The following is a 27,903-nucleotide window of genomic DNA, read 5'->3' as shown; positions in this document are numbered from 1 at the left end:
CCAGAGAGGTTATTTGGCAGTGTATCCCTGTATTGGTGAAAAATGAGATGTATGTTTCTCTTGATGCACCTTTCACCAATGCAGAATTCAAGACTGCATTACTTGCCCTTCACAAGGGCAAGTGCCCAGGTTCGGATGGACTTACCCCTTCTTTTTTTATTACTTTTTGGTAGCAGATTGGTGATCACATTACATTAGCCCTGCAGGGCATGTGGGACTCTGGTGAGATGCCTGACTCACTTACAGATGGTCTCATTCATCTCATCCCAAAGGCGGGTAATAGGAATCTAGTGTCACAATGGAGACCCATCACTCTATTGGGCACTTTTTACAAGATTCTGGTGAAAGCCATCAGTATGCGGCTATAGGTTTTTCTTCCAGATTTGATTCATGACACATAGACAGGGTTTGTGCATGGCAGAAGTATTTTTTATAATATTTTCTCATTTCGAGAGGCCTCAGAATGAGCCATGCAGAGCTGCCAGAGGATGGCCATTCTACTCTTGGACTTTGAGAAAGCTTACGATAGAGTAGACTGGGATTTTTTAGAGGCTACTCTTTCTCGCTTTGGTTTTTCAGATGCATGGATTAGAGGAGTATCCTCTCTCTACAATAGCCAGGTGCTTATTGGGGGGGTAAGAGGGGACAGATTTCAGATCGGTAGATCAGTCTGCCAGGGATGTCCTCTTGCCCCTTTTCTTTTTCTGTTTGTGGCGGAAGCTATGAGTATCTACCTTAGATCTCAAGCTGATATTTATGGACTGAGGCTTCCTCTTTGCCAGGAAGAAGAGCTCCTGGATAGTGAGTTGGCAGATGACACGGCTGTTTTTTTGGATGCCTCCCCTAGGACACTCACTTCCTTCCGGACAGCCTTGGATTTATTTTGCACGGCTGCAGGGGCACACATTGATTGGCATAAATCCAATGGTTTTTGGATTTGCGATGATGACACCCCGGATTGGGGTAATGATATTGGTTTCACTTGGATACAAAGGGGTGCCTCCATCAGATATTTGGGCTGCCAGGTTGCGGTGGGCATCTCTCCTTCACAACAGTTTGCTCCAGTGTTGGAGAGCATCAGAAGAAAGCTCCTTTTCTGGAGCTCAGCCAAACTTGACTTGGCATCCAGAGTGGTGGTGGTTAACCAGGTTCTTCTAGCCACAGCATGGTTTGTATGCTCTTGTTGGTGCCACTCTAGGGATTGTATCACTCAGCTCAAGAGGACCGTACGGAATTTTTTATGGAGTGGTCTAGATTTCTGCAAGTCTGCAGAAATCTGATAATTCTCCCAATGAGGAGCTCTGGTGGGCCTCCAACCCCTATAGCTGCTGGAATTTTTTGGCATTACTGACCATGTAACGAAAGAAGGGGATGCCTTTCTCTCGGTGCGCTTCGTCTATCCACTCCCATTCCCAAGGGTCCCACTGTAAAAACTTCATTGGGACACCTCCATAGAGCCATAGCCTCCATGAGCCCAGGGCAAGCCAGTCAGGGTAGTGGGCTTCATGGAGCATCGCTCTCTTTCACAGTGGTACTTGGATCCTGACCTGCTACTCAGGCTCTAGAAGTCAAGCAATCAACCTTTTCCTCTCTCACCTTATCAGATCACAAGACTGTGTTAGCTTGTATTGATTTGGGGAGTGGGAAGACAGGAAATTCATGGTTTAAAGCTGGCCCTTCCTTGTTCAAGCTGCAGATAGTCAAAACACAGATTATAGAAAAATTGAATTTTTCTTTTTCAGCAGCAGATTTATTTTCATAGGTTGGCAGGATGCTGTAGAAAGTATCCAGACAATTCTAAAGAAAGCCAGAAAAAACAGAGCTGCTATCAGAGCAAGGCGAATGGACAAACTTAAGAAGGAGATTGAAATACTGGAACAAAGAGCAAGGATTAATAATATTAATGCTCAGCATCAATTACTGGATAAAAGAAAAGAAATCAGGATACAGGAGCAAATCAAGATACAAAATGCCAAGATTTACTTTAGGGATTGGTGGCCAGGCAAGATAGACAGACCAACCAAGGAGAATTTCAAGAGGATTAGAAAAAAGAAACACCAAGAGGAAATTCCTTTGTTGCAGAAGGAAGATGGTAAAGTGGCTAAAACAAAAGCAGAAAACGTGGACATCATTGTCAGTCACTTCAAAAATCTTTTAAGTACAGTGGACATAGGAGATAACAAGGTCCTCGAGGCTAGAGATAGGTGTCAATCAGTCAGAAAAATCAAAGTGTCTAACTTAGACAGAAACAATCTGAAAAATGATCTCTCCCTACAGGAACTTAAAGAGGCTCCCTTTTCAATGGCTGATGGCAAAACACCTGGAGAAGATGGACTAGTTGTAGAATTCTACAAGTTTTTTTGGGACACTGTTGGACCCTCCTTATTGGCTGTTTGGAGAGAGAGTGCTAATCAGGACTTTCTTCCAGATCACTTAAATGGAGGGGTAATTAAGCTTATACCAAAAAAAGGGGACAGGTTAGTCCTAAAAAATTGGAGACCCCTCACTATGCTAAATTGTTCATACAAGATTTATGCCAAAGCCATTGCTCTGAGATTGAGATGCAAAATGGACAAGTGGAATCTGGAGGAACAGAAAGGTTTCATAAAGAACAGATATCTTCTAGAAGCAATCATCAACTTATGGGAAGGCTGCACACATGCTGAAGAAAGCAAGCAAGAGATATGTTTAATAAAAATCGACTTTGATAAGGCATATGACAGACTTAATTGGGATTTTCTGCTATAGTCCCTTAGTGGTTTGGGATTGGGAACTAAATTCACCTCTTATGTAGCTATTCTACTCTCCAATGCCTCTGCAACGGTGTGTGTTAATGTCCCAGAGCTTCATGCTGAAAAGATCCATAAGACAAGGATGCCTATTGGCTCCTCTTTTATTTGCTATAGCTGCAGATGCTTTGGGATAAAAGATCAGGTGGCAATAGGTGAAATCAATGGTATAGAGCTCCCTTCAAGAAAGCAGCTAGTAAACCAGTAATTTGCAGATGATACTACTCTAACCATCAGAAACACAAATGTAGATATACAAAGAGCTATGGACTGTATGGATATCTTTTGTACTGCATCTGGATCCAAAATAAATCACTCAAAAACGGGTTATGCATTGTTATCTGGATACCCCCAAAATCTTCTGGAACAGATGGGTTGTAAGAGAATTCCTCATGGTCAGATTTTCAGATCGTTGGGTATCCCTATGGGTTTCAATATTAAGATGAAAGACAGATGGAATTTGTTTCTAGAAAGGTTCAAAAAAAAAAAGACAGACTCAGGGGTTTGTAGGCAAATTTGGTAGGAAGAAGGGTAGTGCTAAACCACTGTATATACCCAATTGCTATCTTCTATCTCTCATGTTGGTGTCCTTCCAGAACAGGCTTAGAAAAGTTTATAAGAATCTGCAGATCCTTCTTGTGGGGGGGGAGTGACACTAGAAGAAGAATAGCCAAGGTCAAGTGGGCTTTTTGCACCAGCAGACCAAGAAAGGAAGGAGGCTTGGGTGTAATAAATATACAGCTAGCAGCTTATAAATTAGTTGCCACTTGGATAATAAAAGCCATCACTGCTCCTAAAAGTGATTGGGCTAACCTCCTCCTCAGAAACTTCAAGTATGTTAGGCCTCACAGAGCTCCTAGATGGAAGGACTATCCCCTTCTCTCAGCCATAGGGAATCCTGAACCTTGCACTACTAAAGGGAGCCAGCTTTGGAAAACTCTATGGGGGGCCTGATAAAAAGCCACATTATCCTCTTTGGAAAAGGGAGCTTTATGCCTTTTGATTCAATCTAGGCTTCTACCTTTTTCACCAAACAACAGCTAAGCAATGATGACTTCCTGAGGACATGGCACTTGGTAAAGAAAGGGTTATCATGTTGGGGAGATGTATGGGAGAAGACCAACTTCAGGTGGAAGACATGGCTGGAGATAAGAAGAGAATTCAGACTCAGCAATGCAGATCAAGAGTTGATTATGAGCAGAATACAGCTATGAGAGGGAGACATCATTTGGAAAGGAGGCAGAATCCTCAACTTCCCTAGAGAGTTTGGCTGGGTAGGCAACTCAACCCTCTTACCTATTCCCACTCCATCTGAAGATATAGAAGAGATTGTGACTAAACTTAATACTAGATGGAACAGTTCTAATAATGAAAGAAAATGGGGTATCACATTTGAGCTGATTTGGGACAGAAGAATCCTAGAGAAAATGTCCATGTTGTTATGGTTAATCATATACAAGGCTATCTGGACTAACTGCAGAAGCCTCAGAATTGGTAAGGGAGATGGTACATGCAAACACTGTGTGGGTATCAAGGAGGACATCTATTTGTTTATAGCTTGCCCCAGAGCAAGAAAAGTCTGGAAATTTGTGCGGTTAAGAATAGGGGAACCGGAGGTCTATTCTTTTGGGAGATGCACTCAAACTTCCTTATGCTACATGGGTACACATCAAGGCACATGCATTATGGTTTATTTGGATTTCTAGAAATGCTTTTCAATTCGTCGTGCATGCTGATCAGATCTTTTTTAATTGGTATGAAAGCTATTCTCCTACTAATTGATCACTATTTGCTGTGGTCCAGGCCAAGTTCTTGTTGGACCAAGAATTTCATAATTATAATGATCAAGTATCACAACTGCAGGCAGAGCTTGAAGAACACATCCAGGATGCAGGGAGATGTTCCAATTCAGGGGTTGACATGCAAGCACAGCTCCTTCCATCTCTGTTCCCTGTCAAAGAAGAACCCACTGTCTAGAGAGCCTTCTCTGACACTTAACATTTTCTACTACACTGTTCCTCTGCTCCCAGGTCCACTGCAGCAAGTTTTGCTACCAGGACTGCTGCAGCCTTGGTGGTTTCCAGGACTACACACACAAATTTTGTTTTCGGATCAACTGTATGTTTTTTGGGCATAAGGTCAATTGCAGCAGATCTTGCTTTTTTTGGATGGATAAGAAGGCATCCTGGTTTCAGGATATAAGATACAATCATCCTTCAACAAACAGAGCAACACTTGATACAGCTTTACTGATCAGAACACTGAATCTGAGCTTAAGCTCCTCTCTGGACGCCTGAACAGACTCCTAACCTACATTGATCACATGCCACTCATAGAGGACCGTGCTGTCCTGATTAGTCGCACACTCCACGAGGCTGCTCTCCAAATCTTTCCCCACACCACGCGGTCCACTAGACCACCACCTCTTGGTTCTGTACCCTGCAACAATTGGTATGATGCGGAGTGCAAGGCTTGTCGCCGACAGCTCTGACTCGAAACCAGATGTCACCTCCCTAACACACCAGACACGGTACGCAAGTACCGACGTCTTGTACGTCGGAAGAAGCAGGCTTTTCTTTGTCAAAATGAGGAGGAGCTGCTGCACATCTTGTACAGCAACAACTCTAAGGATTTTTTGCGGAGATTCCTTGAGCGTAGGTCCCCTTCACCCCTCACCGACACGAGAGTCTGGCACACGTATGTACACCATCTATATGATGTCCCACACCAGCCCACCACTCCAGACCTCATACACACACCTCGTCCCACCACTTGCACATTGTTCACCAGAGGGGGATCAAGGACGCGACATTGAAACTGCACAATGGCCGAGCTAAGGATCACAAGGGGCTATGCACTAAGTTTATCGCATATGGGATCGACACGTTAGCCCCGATCCTAGCAAAGCTATTCAATGACGCTGTTTGCCTTGGCTTCCCCGGCACTTGGACACTCAACACCATCACCCCCATCCACAAGGTAGGGGATCCCATGGACCCGAGTAACTACAGGACTATCATGATTGGACATGTGATGTCCAAGATCTATGCAGCTGTATTGGATGCATCGGTCGACCTGTTCACAGAGATGAGAGGGCTCAGAGCAGAGGGTCAAGCCGGCAGGCGAGACCATGGGACTATGGATCACATACTCACATTCACGAGTTTCATTGAGGAGGCTAGATCACGGAAGGAGAGGGTATACTGTTGCTTTGTGGATTTCCGCAAAGCCTTTGACACAGTACCTCCAGCTCGTCTTTATCACACGCCTACAGACACTGGGATTTGATCAGGAGATCATCTGGGCAGTCATGGCGCTGTATGAGAGAGTCTCAGGCCGAGTTCGTACAAGCGCAGGTTGGACAGATGAGATCATGAGTACCGTAGCGGTCAAACAGGGTTGTCCCTTATCACCAACCCTGTTTGACCTCTACATCGATGACCTTGAGACTTTCATGGGAACGTTTGGAGGGACCACTTGCTCACTTGCTGGGATCATCATCAGGATTTTTCTTTATGCAGATGATGTGGCACTCTTGTCGTCCACACCCGATGGGCTCCAGCGACACCTGGATGCACTGCAGGCTTTTTGTTTATCCCATGATTTGGAGGTCAACCTTGGCAAGACCAAGGTCATGATCTTTAATACCTCTCGAGCAAACATGCAACAGAAGCAATTTACTTTTACTTTGGGTGGGTCACCAATTGAGATCGTATCCTCATACACTTACTTGGGGGTCATCTTCTCCGGCCCGATCTTCACGATGAGACCAACGATGCAGGCCAGAATGAGCAAGGGATACGCCTCACTGGCTCGGCTAGAGAGACGGTACTTTCACTCCCACTTCCAGGATGCTCGGACCAAGGCTCTTCTCTTCAACTCCTCGGTCCGACCAGCCGGTATGTATGGTAGCCCTTGTTGGTGAACTGCTTCTACTACAATGCCACTTGCATCGGTTTCAAGGAAAAACGGTTTCTGGGGATCAACTATTTTTAACACCGGGGTCCTGAGACCACATCTCGTTTTATGGTGTTAAAACTTTCCTGTTGATTCTGTTCCCGTATAAAAGGTACTTTATCTGAGGTCAAATCAATCAATGGCGATACTATTTCGGAATATCCTTTGATATGCCTTCAATAAAATTGGGCAAATCCCAAGAATTATCACAAAGCGGTCAAACTTTGAGAAATAGGCCAAGTCAGTATCGCAGCCACTTTCTTTGGATCCATTTCTACCCCATCAGGAGTAATAATGAATACTAAATATTCAAGTCTTACCATACACAGTACAGTTTTCTTTTTATTTACATAAAGACTGGCTTTCCTCAAAGTATTGAACACTATTAAGTGTTCATCATGTTCATCAATACTTTTGCTGAAAACAAGAATGTCGTCAATAAAACGTACTACAAACTTCCCGATATACGGGCGTAGTAAATCGTTCATAAGCATGACGAATGTAGCAGGAGCATTGGTAAGTCCAAATGGCATTACCAAAAACTCAGAATGTCCAAACCTGCTTCTAAAAGCGGTTTTATGCACATTCTCGGCTCTAATACGGATCTGATGGTAGCCATATTTACCAAATCATCGATCCAAGCCATCGAATACCGGTGCTTAACACTGATATTATTCAATGCTCTGTAATCCATACAGAGGCGGAAAGTATCATCTTTCTTTTTTTTCAATATCACTGGCGAAGCAAAAGGTGAGAAACTGGGTCAGCTGTAGGTATTCTTCCAGTTGTCTTCGCACCTCCGCTTCTTCGGTAAAACTTAACCTATAGGGAGATCTATTTACAAGTTCTGCTCCCGGGATTAGTTCAATCTTATGCTGAACATTCCGCTCTGGAGGTAACCCATAAGGTAACTCATCCCTAAAACAATCAGAGAACAACTCTGTTATTTGATCAGCCAACTTGGCCATCTCTCCATTTAGTTCTAGCCGAAGGACCATCAATCGGCTCTACTAATGCTGTATAAAGAAAAAAAAACTCTTCTTGAGCTTTTCGAACTTCCATTACGGAAACCAATGGTCCTTGAGGTATATCTTTTTCACCTCGTAAGACATACAGCACATCATTCATCTCGAATTGATAAATGCTTTTTCCAATCTATGGTTGGATTCTTCCTAGAATGCCAAGCCTTGCCTAGGGCTATATCTGCGTGAGCAAGCTTTGTCATTTCAAAATCAAGCTTCTCTATATAATCTTGAATTCGAAGTTCCAACGGGGTGACCCTTTGGTCCCATACTTCAGTTGAACTTCCGTCTGCCATTCTGACTGTGTATGCATAGTCAGACGGACTAGTCTTTAATTTCAGCCTCTTTACAAGCTTGGAGTTAATTACATTGTGCGTTGTCGCTGAGTCAAACAACACAATGACATCATGATTGGCTACTTGCCCCTTCATCTTAATTAACTCCGTATCGTTAAAGGCTGTATATCTCATTGCTGCGGGCTTGGATAGGATATTATCAGGTGCACTGTTTACAAGCTTAGCAACAGACACACATAACAAAACCGGTACTGACCTTTGAGCAGATCCCGCTAGCTGAATCTGCATTTGTTCTGCTCTGGGACTTTCCTCCATTTCCACGTCGCATTCTGAGATCACCATCTCAGCCATCTGACGATCTTTCCACTAATGAGACTAAAGGCATCCAAAACACAAGCCTTCTCTTCTCGCTTTTTCTCTTTGCTCTGGGTTTAAAGAAGACTTCGACCAAGCCCGAGCTGCCATTGGTGTTACTTTTCCTTTTTCACCAATGGTGGTACTTGGTTTAGAAGGGGTCTCAACTGGCTTCACCTACTTGGCTTGACCACTAGGCTGTGAGGCACTCCCTTTGCTAATTCACTTCTTCTTAAACCCAGTTTTCTTCGAGTACTCATACCGAGTTTCAACCTGCACAAACCCACTTGGTTTGTTCCCTTTAGCATCCTAATAGCTCAGGGCTATGGCAATTGATTCATCTAGCGTGTTCGCATACTTAGTCCGAACTTTCATCTTGATCGATCATTCAGTCCAAAGATAAAATATTTCACCTGCACCGACTGAAGTAGAGGTTCATAAATTTTCATTACACTTTCTCTAAACTTATCAGTGTATTCAGCCACTGATAAATTCCTCTGACAAAGGTTTCGATACTGATCCTAAGCTCCGGACGCTTCGTCAGGAGGTAAGAAGTGTTTTCTAAATTCTTTTTTGAACCCCTCCCAAGTAGTGGATGCCACTCCATCTTTCTGTTGTTTTATCCACCACCTATCCGCCGTTGCCTCATTAAACATATGGGTGGCCTCGCAGATTTTCTTCATATCATTCTTGATTTCACAAATGGCAAAGGCCTCATCCCATTTGTGTAACCAGGTCTCTATGATATTGGAACTACGGTCAGACATCCGACTAGAATACTTTTATGGCCTATAATTGGCAATATAAGGCACCTTAGCCCTCCTAGGCTTGACCATATGAACACTGGATTCAGGCTCCATTGGAGCTTTACCCTTCTCTTCACGAGATGGTCTAGCAAACATACTATGAACCATTTTTTTGAGCTCGGATTTCCCTACATTTGCTTGCAATTGTTGAGCTAAAATCTGTTGCAAGGCATCCTCCAATAATGCAATTCTACCAGATAATGTATGGCCTGCTGGGTGCGACACCTGCGAGGTCGGCAGGGCTCCAGACTTTACGGGTTCCACTCTAGAAGCTTCTTCTTCAACTTACATTTAAGTCGATTTGGTTTTTCTTTTTTTTTTTTTTAACACCGCCTAAAACTGTATTTACAAACTGCTTTTCAATCTCACAACCACAAAAGGTGTCTAAACAGGCATAACCATCAGCTGAAAATAACTGAGAACCAAGATAAATATATTTTCCCTATACTAAGGAAATATCTGCAATCTCATAAACCTCACATCTAAGGCAAAATGAATGAACATATACCACAACTGATTTTAAAAGCATAGAAAGCTCCCTGGTCATTCGTGCTGCATGAAGAGATCAACTTGTCCCTGCAAGCCACTCCAATATTCAGTCGAACTCCTTGAGCAAATTCATGCATATGAGCAGACCCACGAGACCAGCCTTTTCTCTATTTTAATTATGTGACGTCGATTTGGCTTCTACTGACCAGCAGGTCTTCATGAGCGTAATCTAGATTTGTATTAGCGACTAAATGTAAGAAGCGAACACCAGAAGCATGGTGCAGGTGATTTAATGACGTAGAGAGTAAATGCCTTTCAGTTATGTCTCTTCGAGATTACAATGTGCTAGATAATGAACACAAAATTGAAGACAGTGCAATCACTGTAGGTGCAATTTGACGTAGATAATTCGTGAATCGTAATGTCACCACACTCCCTCCATTGTCACGATCCGATGCAAATAATGCATGCTTAACCAATGTGAGATTCAATGAGCGGCATGGACAATTCTGAACGCCGCTTTAGACAAAGACTCCGGTTTTTTTTTTTGTCAAACCCAAAAGCAATCACCATCAACCAATAAGTGTGGATCCAATATAATGATTTCTCCAGCATGGACCACCTGATACGCTTTACCAAATCGCACCCTCTTTTCTCATCGCTCAGTCAAGAAACGTGCATGAGGATTTTCCCAATCACCCTCACAAATATATGCCGTTAAGTATCACGATACGCCCCTTCGTGTAAATTTTTTTTTAAAGACTCTTACACAAAGAAGCGAAAACTAACCGCCTGTCTCAGCATAATCCTTTCGTGATCTGGATTCGCCCCTTTCACAAGCTTAATTGTGGACTCCCCAAATCGTTACCTGATTTTTACGCTCTGATACAAAATGATACGTTCCCTTTTCAATAACCTATTCCATTATGCCTAAGTCTACGATGAATCACGGTACAGGCACACAAATTATCCTCCCAGCCTTATCTCGGTGTTCGCAAGCTCTCACGAAATCTCTACACACGTGAATAGCTCCTGCTTGCAAAATCCACCAAGCCCCAATTCCCTAGATGGATCTAGTATGCCACATGTCCTCATTTTACGGTACCTCCTGAATGCATCGTATACCCCTCTCTTGGGATATGTATTATTTCACTTGCCCCTAGGCACATTACACATTCAATGCATTTAAGACCCATCGCCTTAGACCCATCTAGTCCGTGTCCTGTCACCCTCATCAAGGACCTTGACATTAACCCCTTTGACCATTTACATGAAGCCCAATAAATATAATACAAACATTGATCCTTTAAAGGAAAATGTTGACTAAGCCTTCCGAGGTCATGTTACCTCAACTTGAGCGTCCACAGACTTGGGCACCATTACATCCGGACAACGTAGGCTACCGAGGCTAGGCTTTACATCACCTATAGCACTAGAGGCAAGAGGGGACCAGAGGAGTTAGTTCGCATGGACATGCAAATGGTTTGCAAGCCCGGGACTCCATATGGGCAGACTACCACTGTTTTAGTATGGCCTTGAGGCCCCATCCACCCTACACCTATCACGAGGTGTAACACATCATCAGGGAGGACCTGCTACATCTCCACCCGTACAGGACCTACCTAGCACTCCATGAGCTTTTGGTAAAACTCAGCTTCGAGAGAGATCATTGCCTACAGGTCTCGAATGACGGTTTTACTGATCCCCCACATGAATTGGCAATATCAATTGGGTAGTTCTAAGTTTCCTTTCATCAACTACGTTGATGAAAGAAAAGTGGTAGGGAACCTAGTGAAGAGCCTATGCAACTGAAGACAGGACAGGTGTGAAGCAACTCTTTTTCATTCCATGGAAATGTTTACCAGTTCAGCATGCATGGTCATGCCTCAGACAACCAAGAGTAACGTTCATGAAAGCAAAAGGAGAGAAAAAACAACCAGCAAATCACTATAATTCAACTAGCTCTATAGACGAGGTTGGGACTCCCCATGGGATCAGACTAGCAATATGGGCTCCAATAGAATAGAGCAAATGCACAACGCCCAGAGCATGTACCCGAACCACAATGACTTGAGATGATACCCTCAACAGCCCACAAACAAGCACAAAGACACCAGGAAGACTCTCAACCGAGATGGCACAAGTGACACGATGAACAAGACTCAGTCAGACAGGAATAATGCACATATGTGGTACCACAAGCGATAGGAATGAGCCACAACTCCTGCAGATCATCCAAGATCCTGTAGACTTCAATCGAACAGGTCCTCACCCTTCCTTGTCCACACGTATGGGCAACTTCCCAATCAGCGTTGTCTTCACGTACGCAGCAATCTCTCCTTAGTTTATGAGTAGTCTCCTGTGCAATCCTTTGGCATTTGCTCCTCAAATTCTCGTTCACCTCAAGAACAAGCGATCAGCAGCTCTTCAAATTTCAACGACATAATTTCAGCGAAGGGGGGGGAAAGCTTTGTACGAGCGCCTCAAACAAGCAAAGATCTCTCTCACAATCGGCGCAGAAGGCAGCGTAGACCACCAGCGACGTGCAATCAGCGCACACCTCCTTCTCTTCTCAAAAAACCCAAAGTCGTCACCCTCTCTCCTGCTTTCTGGAAAGCCTCTCTCCCCCCCTCTACAATCTACGCTCCCCCTCTATAATGCAGCGTCAACTCCTTTTGGAAAATCCTTCATGCCACCCACGTAATGAGCCAAGTCCCCACGTATTGCAGCATTGGCTCCACGTAAAATCGTAGCTTCCTCATGCAAGCCACCTCTCTACGTAAATTTTCCACGTCATTGCCTCCTTTTACCACTTTTCTACCTTGCCTCAAAAAACATTGCACCAAGACCATTGCTCACACAATTGGGGTCACATTTCACTAGCACACAACCATCCTTCAAAACAAGGTATTTTGATGCATGCCCACACATTTACCACATTGGATGTAACACAGATATTGACATGACAACATTCCATGCACAGAAGACCATTTACCACACATTAAAAAAACACAAAAGCCTTTACATTTGACATTCAACCAGCGACCCCGTCACACATGGGTACATTACTCTAGAGTGCATCCATATTACGTTTTCATCACTTCCCATAGGAAGTTCCTACAAACATTTTATTTCATAGTCAAATATTTACATCATATCATCTTTTTTTGGGAAAAGATGTCTTTGGAGCCATTAAAAAACCCATCACTAGCTAACTATGTGCACCTATGTGTCTCCCTACATTATTCATAGTGCTAGTATTTTATTGCTTTTTTTGTCATATCAACATATCGAGATAGGATGAGTAGAGGGTGCCCATGCAAAAGACAGATCTGCAATTTATACGGGGTTGCATTGAGATGCTTTATCCACTATGAAATCCGTGGATGGCATCATTGTTCCCTCTCCTCATCAGTAGCCATCAAAAGGTAGCTCGTCGTTTGATGAGTGCTACCGTCACTCCAGCCCTAAGTCAAATAGAAAAGATGAGATATGTGCAGTCCTCATGGGAGGCTTGTCTTGCAATTGATGTTGATGAGGAGACTTGCACAACCCTTGCAGAGATACATGAATGACCAGCTTTCAAAGTTTAGTTCTACTCCAACCTTTGAATGTGCCATGGGCTGATGAGATGGTGGAAGACTTCTGATGATTAGTAAGTTTGAAGCTTGGGAATCTCATTTAAGTCTGAGATCATAAAGAATTCAATTTTCAAGATTTGACATGTAGATGCAATCACCCACGAGATGGTTTCGTCATTGGTGTCAGTGTCTACTTTCACACTGGTACAATCTCTCTTAGTTGATTGCATAGTCTATCATGGTAATATAGCTTATAATTCCAACCTAATAAATAAGCTCAAAATCTTCATAAGATTGACACAAACCATTGGAAGAGATGAAAAGACAATGCATGAAAGAAACTTAATCCAGATTTTATGCACGGTGAGACAGACAACTGCAAATTGGTCTAAAAATATTTACTTGCCTTTTGTAGTAAATTTAATATGACATCACATGCCTTCAGTATCACTCTGGTTAAAGGAGTTTGTCCCGCTTGAATTGCTGCTAGCATGCAGTCTATTACCTGTGTTTGAAATTTTATTAGAAAAGAAAAGCACACTTTGAAAACAAAACGATTTCACACTGCTAGTGGTCTCTCCTCTCCACATATTTGCTATGATGACTCTTCTTAACAGATCCAGTCATGCGTAATGCCCAAGCATGTCAATGATAAAGGCAAAGCAGAATGAACCAACCAAAAAAAACACACGTTTTTCTGCAGGAGTGGGGGGCATTACAAAACAAAAGCTTGAGCAAAAGTATTATATGGAACATAGGAAAAGACTGGACATGGAAGTCAATTGGATGCAAATCCCAAACTGCATTTGTTGAAAGACCAAAAGGACTTGTGTGTTGTCTTGTATGGAGACGACCTGATCATTATAGATAGTAACAAGTAGCTGGTGTATGAATCAAAGCTGATCTGATAGAGATGTTTACCATATTTGATCCTGGACTGATGCATTCCTGCTTAGGCATAGAGGTGTGGCAAAAGACTGAAAGCATTCTCTGGTTGTGCAGCGCAAATATGCTATGGGACTTTTGAAAAGCTTCATGGAAACTCCTATGGATAACCAAACTCAAAGCTGAGCAAGCATGACGCTTCACCAAAAGTGGATGCATATCTCTACAAAGACATTGTGGGAAGCCTGGTATACTTGCACATACAGTTCAAATAGCAGATCAGTTCATGCATATCTTTTTTTTATTACACAACAAGAGCAACCAATCAAACTCCAAAAAAATACATGTAAATGACCAGAAAAAGCCAATTAAAGCAATGTATCCTAATAGTATCCATAAAATGCCGATAATATACACATCTTATGACATACTTTGTGGGGGTGAAGAAGATACGCTTGCATCCCTACAAGATTTCTATGGTTAGCCAGATTTAAGATCAACTAGGTAAAACCAAGGTTATCATGTTTGACGAGAATTCAAAGTATAGCAACAAGAACTTGATGTCTTCTGTAGACTGCAATGGATTAGATTATTTCTATTCTTGAAAACAATATTGCATAGGATACTAGCATTTGGATGGCTGTCTTAATATTTTAAGTGAACCATCATGGATAAGACAGACTCTATAAAGTGTCCTGTGAAATGGGACATCTAGTCAGTGACATATTAACACCCTTTGGCTGGGCAAGCCAGAGATGTCAAGTATCGTAAAGCCTCGCGGCAAAAATAATGAATTGCAAGCATCATAAAGCCTTGTCACAAAAATAATGAAGGCATATAAGGCAAGGACAGTATGCATAGGGGTGAGGCTATGAGACTTTTTGGAGTTGAAGTGAGGCATAGGAGGAGTATCCATGCATTGCATTGAAGGCACCATTGAGGTTGGATGATGATAGATTGTGCTTACCCTCTGTCTGCTAGTTGTCTGGATGAGTCATGACTCTAGTGTCAATCTCAATAATCTCTATGCACGTATATCCAAATGGTTTGCCTGTCATGCTATTCAGATGGACCAATTCCCGCCCACTCAGTAAAGTTTGGATGTCCTGTCCTCCCTGATTCCATGAGATGAGATCAACTATATCATACGGTTAGAATTACTCCAGCTCTTCACGTCACATACCTGGGAGGGACCAGGAGTTCCCCACCAAGATCCAACCTTATCATGGCCATTTGCTTGGAGTATCAGAGGACAGACTCATCATCGAAACCCCATACTTGGAGGACAGACACGTCTCACATGCATTGAGGATTGCCATTGGGCAGATGCAAGTCTCGTCCCATCATTGAGGATCGAAGCAGGTAGAGCCACAGGCACATAGAGAGCAAGGGATATGCATGCTTTGCACATTGGGAGAGGTGGACACAAAGGAGCACTTTCTATGCAATTGTCTTGTTTAAAATGAGATTTGGGGGCAATACCGGAGGGGCTTGGGTTTGGGCCACTCTTTGGCTGATCCACTTTCAGGACCAGGTCTGTGTTGGTCTCTATCTAATGGAGATGCAGCGACACAGAGAGAGACTACTGAGGTAGATCAGACAAACAGAGGCGACAGTGCCATTGAGATAGAGACGGATGGAGCACAGCGACATGTCACAGATTTCTACACACATTTGAGTCAGCAGAGTAGAAGTAGAAGTATAAGTAGAAGTAGAATTTTATTATCATCCTCAGGGGGCCAAAACCGACCCATGGGACCTAATCCTCAGTACAAAAATCTCCTCCGCTGTGGAGGGGTCAACAAGTTCTTGACGGTACAAAAAAAGACGAGTGACAAAAGATCCCAACGCTGCCGGAGAGGCAGTGGAGAGAACTGATGAGATCTGAGTGTAGTGGAGGAGGAGGATATAGCTAGTATGATGACAGAGTGGATCCGTGGGAAGAGACAACGCAGATCGTTGGAGCCAGAGGCACAGAGACCATTCATGATACAAAGATTGACCGACCATGCAGTATGGAGGTCCATCCTATCTCAACCTTTCTCAAAGGGGAGTGCCAGAGCCGAGAGGTTACTCTCGACATGGTATGCCAAACATGGATATCACGGAGACCACGCCCCCCACCGCAACGTGAGATGACACAACATATATAGCTACAAGATGTCATCGCATCCCACACCATGGCACTTATGCTTTTTTTAGTCTTTTGAGCACTAGTTCTGAGTTTTTGAGCTTTTGAGCTTCTTAGTATAGCACTTTGCAAAGGCCTTAGCGAACCCTTTGCGTCAGCCCATAGTGGCTTCAATGAATAACTCTCTTGATTGTACTTTGTCTCATAGGCCCGCGAGGCCTTCTAAAGACATCATTATATCTTTCTTTCCTTCTTTCTGCTATCATTTGTTTCCTCCACAAATGTCAGCTGCAAAGGTATGCCAAAGCTCTCTCTCTTGCATCCACTCTTAATAAAGCCCTTAGCCTGCTCAGCCCATCGACCAGCCCGTTGATCAACCCGACGCTCAGCTTGTTGCCCATTAGCAAGAGCACAAGGTTGCCCTTCGGCAAATCACCCGTTAGCAGGACACCCTTCATCACAACACACCTGTTAGCGCAGCACAAGTTTGCTCATCCCTCTCCCCATCTAGCCCTCTCCGCCTAGCAACAACTCATTGTCAACAAACCATCGAAGACTAGGTTGCAAACCCTAAATCTATTGCCAAAAAACTAGGTCATGAACCCTAACTGCACCGCCAGTACTTCAAAGCAGTTTGCAATATCTAGCTCAAACCACCAGTTTGGTGTTCGACTTCATTTCGAGTTCGTCCTTACTTGTTCGCAGGTAGCTCAGCTCGCAGGGCATTTCACTTAGGGTTCGTCTAATCACAGCAACAAATTTACGTTTTAACCCCCACTCCGGGTTGGGCTGAACCCCTAGCCTAGCCAGGGGGTTAGTCTCACAGCTCGGGGTTCTTCAGAAGTGGCAAACATAGAGTGGCCTAGCCTCTCTTTGACATCCCCCTTGAAATCTCCCTATACCCGAGCGACCCTAGCCATCAGGATTCAATATGCTATAGTTGCAGCTAGGACACCATCTCCACATGCACATATATTCTACTACGGAGGTCTAAAGACACCCATTCTTGGTCAACACGAACGTATTTTTTTCCTACAGCAAGAGGTGAGAGAATTGAAGATGCATATACAAAGTACTTGTACTTCATTTGCATTGAGCATTCTATTGGAGTTTGTGTGTGACCACTTCTTGTTCACTTGTGTTCAGAACCTTTCTCCTCCACTTGTTCCTTCATGTGGTATCAGAGCCACACTCACTAGCTTCCGGATCCAGCCTTACTTCTTGTCACCAAGCAAGTTTTCCATGTGTGCTCCGTCCATCCTGTTGGACTTCAGCTCATTCGGAGCCCCTGCTCAGTAGAACTTTCCACTCAGCTCTAGCTTGTCCAGCTCCACCTCCACCTCCATTGGTCCATACATTCTATACCTACAGCAGCGCCTTGTGTCCGTACAATCCATACAGACTGTATGGAATTCCCGTACCTGCTACACGCCGTACAGCTCACCGTACCTACAGCTGTCCGTACCTTCATACGTGCAGTTGTCTGGACAGACGCTGTACCATCGTGTCGTATCTGCCGTACACGTACCTTTAGCTGTGTCCATTCACATACAAGCCGTACAGCCCTGTCCGTACAGCAGTTGCATCAGTAGCTCTCAGCTTTGTCAGTCACCTGCCCGTACACAATACACTCCGTGCTGCTTGTTGTTAGCCCTTCCGTACAACAGTTGCTCCTGCACATTTCTTTGGTGCACAGGTTCTTTTTGCAGCAGTTGCATTTGGGCATTTGCGTACATGTTATTTTTGCAGGTGCACTTGGCAATTTGGTGTACCCACAGGCACACATTTGCACTCAAGGTGCATTTTCAGATTGCATTTGGAGATTTTGGCGTGCCCACAGGCACACATATGCACTTGAAGTGCATTCTTTGATTTGATTGTAAATCAATTAGTTCCACCTCGCAACGGTTGATGCAATTCGTGCAATGATTGCACAGATCAGTCAAAGGCAATTTTATTTCGGTTGCATTTTTATTTGCAGGTGCATTTGCAGTCAGTGTTATTTTTGCAGTCAGGATGTCTCAGAATGAGAGCCTTAGTATTATGATGGTCTTGATTGCCTCATCAGTGAAGAGGCACATTATGACGACCATTAAGTCATGCAAAGATGCAAAGGATGCATGAGACAAGTTGGCAAACATGTATCATGTTAAGAATGAGGCAAGGGTCATTGTATTGACAAATAAACTTAAGGAGCAAAAGATGCAAGAAGGTCAGGTCATCATAGAGCACATTACCAAGATCACTGATCCCAGAGATCAGCTTGTAAGTATTGATGAGGAAATAGAGGACAAGAAATCCGTCTCTATCACTCTCAATAGCTTGGCTCCCTCCTATGGCACATTTGTTACGTCTTGACTATAATGCTCAAGGCAGTCCTCTCTCATTTGATCAGTTGGTTGGGTTGTTGTGCGACACATATTGGCAATCCATACACGCATAAAATGAAGCACAAGGTATTAGCACTCACAATGAAGAGGAGAGGACCTCCAATTTTGCCTATTACTCCCGTCAAGGTGAGAGTAAGCTCTTGCCACCGATGGAAAGGGCAAATTTGAGAAAAGGGGAGGTCATTTTCAGAAAAAGACCAGCCATGCATATCAGCCCAAGCATGAGGGGAATGCAAGTACAAACGCAAGTTCAGGTCCGAAGGTGAAAAAAATGTGACTATGGTCAGTTTATGCATTGTCCTATTGTAACACATTGGAATGCAACCAAAAGAGTTCTCAGATATGTGCATGGCACTCTCTCTTATGGTTTGCATTATGCTTCAGCTTGTAACATTTCTCTAAGTGGTTTCACAGACTCTGATTGGTTAGGGGACATTGATGATAGAAGATCCACTTCCGGCTATTACTTCTCATTGGGCTCAGCTTGTATCTCTTGGCTCAGTAAGAAGCAAGACCAAGCCTCTCTTTCCTCTAGTGAAACAGAGTATAAAGCAGCAAATGCAGCCACTATGGAATGTATGTGGTTAAGGAATCTTTTGCATGACTTGCATCATGCACAGGATGGTTAGGCAACCTCTATCCTTTGTGACAGCCAGAGTTGCATTGCCATTGGCAAAAATCCTGTCTTTCATGCTCGCATGAAATACATTGAAAATCATCATCACTACATACGGGTTTGTATTTCAGATGGCTTCATGGACCTTATCTATTGTTCCATTGAGGACAATGTGGCAAATATCTTCACCAAAAGCCTGTCAGCACCTCTTTTCACATGTCATCGACATGGCTTGGGGATCAGAGACATTAAAACAATGTCAAGGGGGGTTGTAAAATGACATTGTTTCTTTTGTACTCCCATAGGTTGCTATATCCACACATGGATGAATTTGTGCAACCATGGCACTTTAGGTGCAGCAAGTACTTCTGAGATCATTCCAAAGTACTTCAGCCATATCATTGAGGGGGGATTTGTAGACACATACAATGATATGGTGGTGTAGGATAGACTAGGACTTAGTCTATTTTGGTGTGAAGTACTTGGGTACTATATATACCAAGTACTTGTACTTCATTTGCATTGAGCATTCTATTGGAGTTTTTGTGTGACCACTTCTTGTTCACTTGTGTTCACAACCTTTCTCCACTTGCTCCTTCAGATGACAGACATATCGAATACCTACTGTGGAAAGGCGCGCTTGCAGGAAATTGATTACTGATATAGGTGTGATAAACCATTATGTTTCATCTTCAAGTAAACATTACTTGAGGTTGCCGACAGTGAGCGTTCTTGCTCAGCTAATAAGCCAGCACAACTCTTGCAAGACATTGATATCAAAAGTATATTGTACCTTTCCTACTCCTTATCATAAATATTCTGCATGCCTCATATAGCTCAACTGTAGGAGGCCATCGGCAACAAAAGGCAACCCAAGTGCTAACATCTTTAAGAGCAAGAGAGATTTGGTGAGAGCTAAGGGTTGTCATGGCACAAGAGCTTCGTCAGAATGGTGTGCTGCAGCATCTTGTTGTTATTTCTCATTTCACAACAATGTTGTATAGTTGCAATTGTAGTATGGGGAAGTTTTTAATTAATAAACAGGTTCCTTTCTAATGGCTGTTGCATCTACGTCAAATCTTAAGGGTTGAAGATCTTTGACAAAAGTGGTTAAATGTTTACTCAGATTGTAGCACATCTACAGTTGCAACAGATTTCTGCATGTTCTTGTGGTGGCAGTCTAGAAATCTGCCATGTTTGTCATAGGCTATAGCAGTGTGAAGATATAACATTGGTAGCATTGGCTTCAAAGTGGAGTAACTGTATACAACAAGATTCCTAGTGTGATTCTTTGGACTATGTACTTATGGGTTATTTTGTTATTGTTGGGATGCAGACCATGTTGTTACAAATGAAATAGTAGGTAAAAATGTGTATGAGGAGAGTGCTTTGTATGAGGTGATGGCAAGAGCAGGGAGATCCTCTAAAGAAACTCCTTACTGTGTGTGTATGTCTGAGTCGTATGGGTAATGGTTAGAGAGGGAGGTTCGCCAGACCAGCCCACTATCTTGTATTGAGTATGAAAGAAACTGATACATGAGAATAAAGACTCATGGCATCAATACACCATGCAAAGCATGAAAGAGCCCAGAAGGTGGCTGAAAATGCAAACCAAACCACCGGGAGACTCGTTGAAGAAAGGGTTGTGTGTCCATTCTCTGAGAAGGGGCCTCCTCATTGAAGTTGCTGATCTGCAAGAGCCTTGGAACCCACCCAAGTAACCACCAGTGTATGCACATATGCATCTAGCTCTCCAAATATGCCAAGCAGTAATACTGGCAAGTCGTATCCAAAGGTCCTTGAAGAGCTCTGACCTGTGAATCTAGAATTGCCTCCAGAGGACAGAAAAAAATTAAATATGACAACAGAGCTTGATAGCCCAGAAAGAGTCTTCCCTCTCATAAAAACCTGACACCCAGTCAATGAAAACCAGGCTATAGAGCCACAAGTAAGGTTTAGGGTGAAAGGGAAAAATCTGCCTATAAGTCCTGCGATCCCAACCCAAATAACTTGGCCTGCTTGCACTCCCTCCCAAAGGCAATGCTGAATAGAACCCCAGGCATGAAGGACCTGCTCCAGAAGGCTCCCTGCAATTACTAACACCAGCCCACTATTACATATGCACTCACATGAGAGACTACCTTAGTTCATTGGGTGTGCAGAAGACATGATTTATTCATGATTGATTGTATGTTTGGTCATGAAAGAGTTCTCATTGATCTTTTTCCTTGATGCTAGCTCAGAAACACATCAGTGCTTTTCATGTATTTTATGCCATAGGGGGAAACATGTTCCCTTTTCCTTGTCTACCATTAATCGAGACAACAAATGCTTAGTGGTGGGGAAAATTAGATAGAGGTATGAGGCTTTTGGAGTATTGCTAGGCTTAGGATTTGTCCCACAAGAGTTCTGATGGGCCTAGAGTTTCAATACGTTAAGTCTAAAGGCAACATGTAGGATAATGATATCTTTACAATCTCTCTCTGTCCAAGAAAATAACGCCAAGGATTGCTGTTGTTAGAAATTGTGCCACCAAGGTTGCACCTATGTTGCTGCTCCATTCAAAGCCAAGCCAATTTTCTGCTCCACAAATCGCACCATTGCTGGGCTCCAACCAGGTTTGATTGTTCAAATAGGCGGTTCAAGTAGACTCAAATATTTGCTCAGAAATCGTATCAATGGACGCTCAGGAACTGTCCCAGAATTGTGCCATTTTTTATCACTTTCAGAAGCACCAGCATCAAAACAGAACATCAGGTTAGAAAACAGCTTGGTGCATTCTCTGTTGCAAATCAGGTCAATTGCTCCCCTGCCGAGGGCTGGCTTTTGGACCGCAACAAGACCAGGTTCAGCTCCAGGATTTCTAAATTTTCAAATTACCTTGATGGGATTTCTTGCTGGGCCACAGACTCCATCAGCCTATTTTGAAAATGCCTCTTGGATTACAGCAGTCTTTTTCACAGCACCATCTCAGAAATGGAAGATACAAAGCACTATGTGCCCTATTGCCCTCCATAGGGAGACAAGAGGAGTGAAAATTCAGACTCTGTGTGTGTGTCGAGGCTCCTGCAAATCCAAAGGAAGGGCAAACACTCTAGACCAATGTATACTTTCAGCTCTAAAAGAGTTGCCCTGCAATGAATCACTGCCATGCCATTCCAAGAGAGAGAGGATATGTTTCCAATTCATCAACAAATGAGAAACCAAAGGACAGCCCGTGAAATGGTGGTGGAAAAGTTTGAGATAGATTTGCCATTCTAAGATTCCTCTCCGTTAGTAGGTTTTCTTGTGGAGAGCTTTATTAGGTGTTCTTCCTCATGGACAGCTTTTGGCACGCCGACATATTGCTTCATCTTTTTGTCACAGATGTCTGGCTCTGAGAGAGACAGTGCCTCATCTCCTCTGGCATTGTCCTTCCTCTCGTGCATTTTTGGACTTCCTTGGGCAGTTTTTGAGAGCTCGGTTTCCTCAAACTGCTTTTGGCAAGTTCTTCTGGCTTTTTGGTGTACATCCACCTAGACAGGAGTTTGATTTCCTTTTTGTTTGGGTTCGTCTTGGATACCCTTTTTGGACCCCGCTCTAAAAACTCTAAGATTGCACTTATGATTTCATTCTTTGATCTACATATGCAGGAGGGAGCTACTATAGCCTCTCATATCAATTATCTTCACAGTCTTATGGTTCATCTTGCATCAGTGAAGTCCCCCATCTCCGAAGATATTGCTATTGCTGTGCTTCTCAAAAGCTTACCTGACACCTATGCTACTCTTGTCACTACCTTCAAGTATCACAATAATCCTTCTCTTGAAGGTATCATCAATGCTCTCCAAGAGGAAGAAAGAACTCAACAACGAAAGGTAACTAACATTGCATTTTTAGCAAAGAAAGGAAGTTCTAAGGTAAGAAAGCCTTGCACCCATTGTGGCAAAACTAATCATATGGAGAAGGACTGTTTCAAGGCTCATCCATGCACCATTTGTGGCCGTGACAATCACCGGGAGAAGGACTGCTACTCCAAACCCTCTACATTAGCCCCTGCATCTACCGCAGCCCATGTTGCTACAACATCTCCATCAGCAGATCCTGTTGTTCCTTCCTCATATGATGAGAAGTGGGCTTTCTGATTACTTCATATTTCTTGTCTACCACTTTGACCACCGATGATGTAGGTCAAGGGGTTCTAGCGTCTTGGTCTTTCTGTTTGTCTACAGTCAGTCTTCTGTCTATCTAGTCTTGTCTGTCTGTCTATTTGTCTATCAATCTGACTGTGTTTTGTTTTAGATCCATCCTGTCCCTACCCTTGTGGACCCATATGAGGATATCACTTGAGGAGGGGTGTCTCAAGATCTTTGTCTGTCATGTCTTCTATCTTGTCTCTCAGTCTATCAGTCTTTATGTCTGTCTTCTAGTCTTGTCTTTCTGTCTTACTCCTAGTGTCCACTTAAGGAGGGTGTTGGAGATAAGTGCACACTAAGTGTACTATTTCCCTAGTCTACATTTGTCTAAGTCTAGTCTAGTCTTTGTGTCTTGAGTGTGTGCCATGTGGCACCTCTACAATTATCCCATAAGCACTCTTGCTTTATGTCTTGTACTTTGGCCCATATATTCATGGGTCACATCATTGCAATCAATCTATCTAGCTTGTGTCTTGTCTACACTCATCTACAAGGTAACTCTTTGTCTGTCTTTCAATCTTGTTCTTATTTTACTTCTAGTTTTCTAGTTTCTAGTTCTTCCTTTTATATTCCATCATAAATTTCCATACAAGCTCTCAAAATCCATGGAGGGTGAATTGGAGCAGCAATTATATCAATTAATATGTGCATGTTTTATCTGCCCTTCATCCCCACCGTTTGAATCTCCTAACCTCTTTGTCCAAAAGAAGGATAAGTCATCACGTCTTTGTGTTGACTATTGGACACTGAACAAGTTGATTGTGAGTAATGTCCCACATGAAGAGCATGTCAGGAGCGTTTGCACACTCACATTTTCCCAAGTATCTGCCCGGTGCACCATTTACTCCCCATGCCTTGCATTGAATACATCTTAAAAAGGATTAATGGTGCAAAGTATTCCTCTAAGATTGATACGAAGATTGGCTACCACCAAGTCCGCATTAAATAAGATGAATATATGTATGCTCTGGATTAATAGAGAATTAAGAAATGTATTGTTGAGTTTGCACTTACAAATGGTAGCAACAAAACTAATTAAAAAAGGAAGAAATCAAAACTAATAACGAACATCTTGGAAAGAAAATTGAGCAAGAAAAAGTATATGTATTCTCATTCTCTTTTTACAATATGGGGGATACAAGACAAGGGGAAAAGTACAAGGTTTCTATATCCAATCCTAGAAGCGTCTGATACCTCTTCATAACAAACACTGTCTCTAAATCTAGTTGTATGTTGGCGATAGTGTCACAAGTGAACTCAGGGCAATCTGAAGCATACAACCACCTCCATAACCAATCAATTATTGTTGTTTTTATGAAGCTACTCAGGTTTTTGGCTCGTCATCTTTGGAAAGATGAGGTAAGAGCCTGGCTTGTTCCACATGAGCTTGTATGGAGTGTCATCAAATATGGTTGTGTTGGTGTCATTCAAATCATCTTGAGCTAGGCTGATCATTCTCAAAAAACAGAGAATCAAGTTACATAGGAGATGCTCAGAGCATACGTCTCCAGCAAACCATCAGATTGGGAGACGTTCCTTCCAATGATGGAAATTGCCTATAGCAAAGCAAAGCATTCTACTATAAGATAATGCTTATGCATGGATAACATCCTAAATCACTGATGGCCATGGGTTCTTAAGAATGTGGGGGTATAGATAGCTAAAGATTTCTTGGCATATGTGTGAGAAATGTTATTATAATCTACAACAAAGTTTTATGCAGATCAAAAGTGCACCCCTAGGATTCTTAAGGAAGACATGTGGGTATACCTGAGAATTCCAAAGGATTCGAACACTTAGGACTAGAAAATATCCAAAGATTTCGCATAGATAATGCGGCCCTTTCCACAACATTCGGAAAATAAATGATAGTAGAATATATATATACCTTTGTAAGACTAGAATAAGTCCAATCATACAAATTTCGATTTTTTGTTGTTCTAAAGACCAAAAATCTACACAGCAAATAAAAGAGAAAATGAAAGAGAAGAAAAAAGAGGTAAACAAAAACTTTTATGAAAAACAAAAGTAAACATACTTAGCAAGCAAATCAACACTTATGTTGTCATCAGTGCCCAAGCATAAGCAGCTATACTAGGTTTCTAAAGACCCGCGGAGTCTCTTGGGCAAACCCAGTGCTTACTAAATACATCAAATAAACAAAAGAGAAAGAAAACAAGAAATAAAGAAGAAAGGAAGAAGGTGACTAAGCAAAAATAAACAAGTCAAGAAACAAAATCTTCCAAAAAACTGAAAATCACTCTCTCTGTGCCAATATAAATTAAAACTTCCTTCTAATGTCCAAGGGGTTGATAGTAGAATATAGATTAAAACTCCCTTCCAATGTCAAGGGGTTGATGTCAAGTGACGAAGATATTGAGGAGGTATTGATTAACTCTGAGAATAGGGTTTGCAACGGATCTCTCATTCAACAAAAGTACTTCTATTAAGTTCTCTTGCAGAGGGCCTCAGGTCTTCTTTGAGGAACATGATTTAGATGGGGCTTTTTTTGTTCATCGACACGTAGTAGAGTCATATCCTCTGCAAGATGTCTCATTCCACATGCTTTTGTAGACACTTCATGGGAGATTCCGGCTAGTATTGCAGCATGGCATATTTGGAGAGCCAGATATACAGAGGCATTGGATGGATCACCCCTCTCAAACATTGGCCAGTATTTGGACCGATAGTATACATACCTTGATGGTCATCTGGGCGAGCATGTAGGAGTCATCGAGAGCAGCCTCTGCTAGGAGGAATATTTTTTTCACAGTATGGAGGGGATCTCCTTTCTTCTCTGATTCTATTTCAGGGTTGACATGGCATTTTCAGCCTCAACCCTAGTTATTTGCTAGCTCTTTTTGAGCTTTGATTTCTCTCATGTATTTATTGGCATGATGTACACAACTGAGCCCCAGGTCATGAAGAAGGGTTATGAATGGAGAGTACATAAGATCCTAGCAACACCCTTCCAGATCGTCCTCGCCAATCTGCAACCCCCAAAGGCAATGCTGAATTGTCTCAACTGCACAAGGGCAACGAGGACATGTAGGGTCATCCCTGAACCTGGACTTCCACATGTTCACTGCAATCCCTTCGTAAATAGAAAGCAAAAGAAGAGAGTGATTTTTCTATTTCTAAGGAATTTCCAGAGTCTCCTCCAAAGGTTATTCTACACATCTGCAAAAATGTGAAAGCTATCCCAAAGAGGGGATCTAGAGGGCCTCCAACCTCTACAACTAAGCTGAAATCTCCTTGCATTTCTAAACATGTAACAAAAAAAGGGGATGCTCTTCTCTCGGTGCCCTTCATCAATCCACTCCCACTCCCCAGGGTCCCACTGCAAAGATCTGATGGGGACACCTCCATAGAGCCAAAGTCTCCATGAACCCAAGGCCAGAAGAATAGGATCGGGATCCAAGTACCACTATGAATCTATACCCTGCTCCATATAGCGTCCAATCATGACCACAGCTGGAAGGGAACCCCCTGAAGGATATCATCAAAAGACATGTGTAGCCTCAGTGCCCGAACATAAAAAAATAGGGGATCCTCATGTGCATCCTGCAAAGCAATAACCTAAATAGGAATACCCGTCCTAGTGAAAGCAGCCAACCAAGTGGAATCCATAATAGGCATATCATCCGTATCCATCCAGTCCACAGGAATGGCTGCATCAATCTGCTGATGAATCCTCCCTACACTCCCTCTGATTAATCTCCCTGCACTCCCTCTTATGAATCCTCTCTGCATTCCCTCTGAGATGACCAACTGATAAAACTCTCTGAGCTTTCCAAGATCTCACAGTGAATGTAGGGCCCCTCTCCCATCTGGACCACTGCATATAATGTGAAGTGCCTAGTGGTCTGCCATGCTCATCAAGTATGCTTTGATTCCACGAGAGGAGGGGAAAACTCCCTAAGTATACATCAGAAGCTGTCCCAAGCTTTCAGAATGGCAGCCATAAGAGGTGAGGAGCGATATCTAAGCGGGGCTGAAGTAAAAATCCATCTAGTGTTGTCCATCCAGTCTCCTTCCAAGATGGGAGTACAAAACTATATGCTGCGTATGAAAAATCCTTCCAAAATATGCTTCTGTCATGTACAAAGCCCGTCTGTGAATCATGAATGAGATCTAGAAGTATGGACTGAGTGATAAAAATCGTTAATATCAGTAAGGGCTGCAGCCACCTATGACGGGTGAGGCTGTCCATCATGTATGTGAGAATACCAAATCTTCAAAACAGCCTTTGTGAGGCCCTCCTCTGCATAAAAGGCATCTGGAATCCTAATACTGATACAGTGGCCTCCCGACCGAGGCTCTGAAACCATCATGAAGTGGACACTTGTTAACCACTAACTTCTAACTACAGACAAATCACGGGAGAAGCACCAATATTCTTACACCCAGCC

At 42.9% G+C, this 27,903-nt stretch overlaps 1 protein-coding gene across 1 annotated transcript in view; it reads right to left on the bottom strand.

Moving 5' to 3' along the window:
• Positions 1-27,903, bottom strand: part of LOC147886682 (neurochondrin family protein) — a 195,434-nt gene that overhangs the window by 69,565 nt on the left and 97,966 nt on the right. The window contains exon 15 of the mRNA XM_087395959.1: positions 13,701-13,799. Within this exon, the coding sequence (XP_087252085.1) occupies positions 13,701-13,799 (99 nt within the window). The remainder of the gene's footprint in view (positions 1-13,700; positions 13,800-27,903) is intronic.

Source organism: Dipteris shenzhenensis, chromosome 24 (genome assembly GCF_047967505.1).
Source record: "Dipteris shenzhenensis isolate YYH24624 ecotype China chromosome 24, Dip_SZ_1.0, whole genome shotgun sequence".
NCBI lineage: Eukaryota > Viridiplantae > Streptophyta > Polypodiopsida > Gleicheniales > Dipteridaceae > Dipteris > Dipteris shenzhenensis.
The sequence above is the reverse complement of the archived record's forward strand: the minus strand, read 5'-3'. Positions and strand labels throughout refer to the sequence as shown.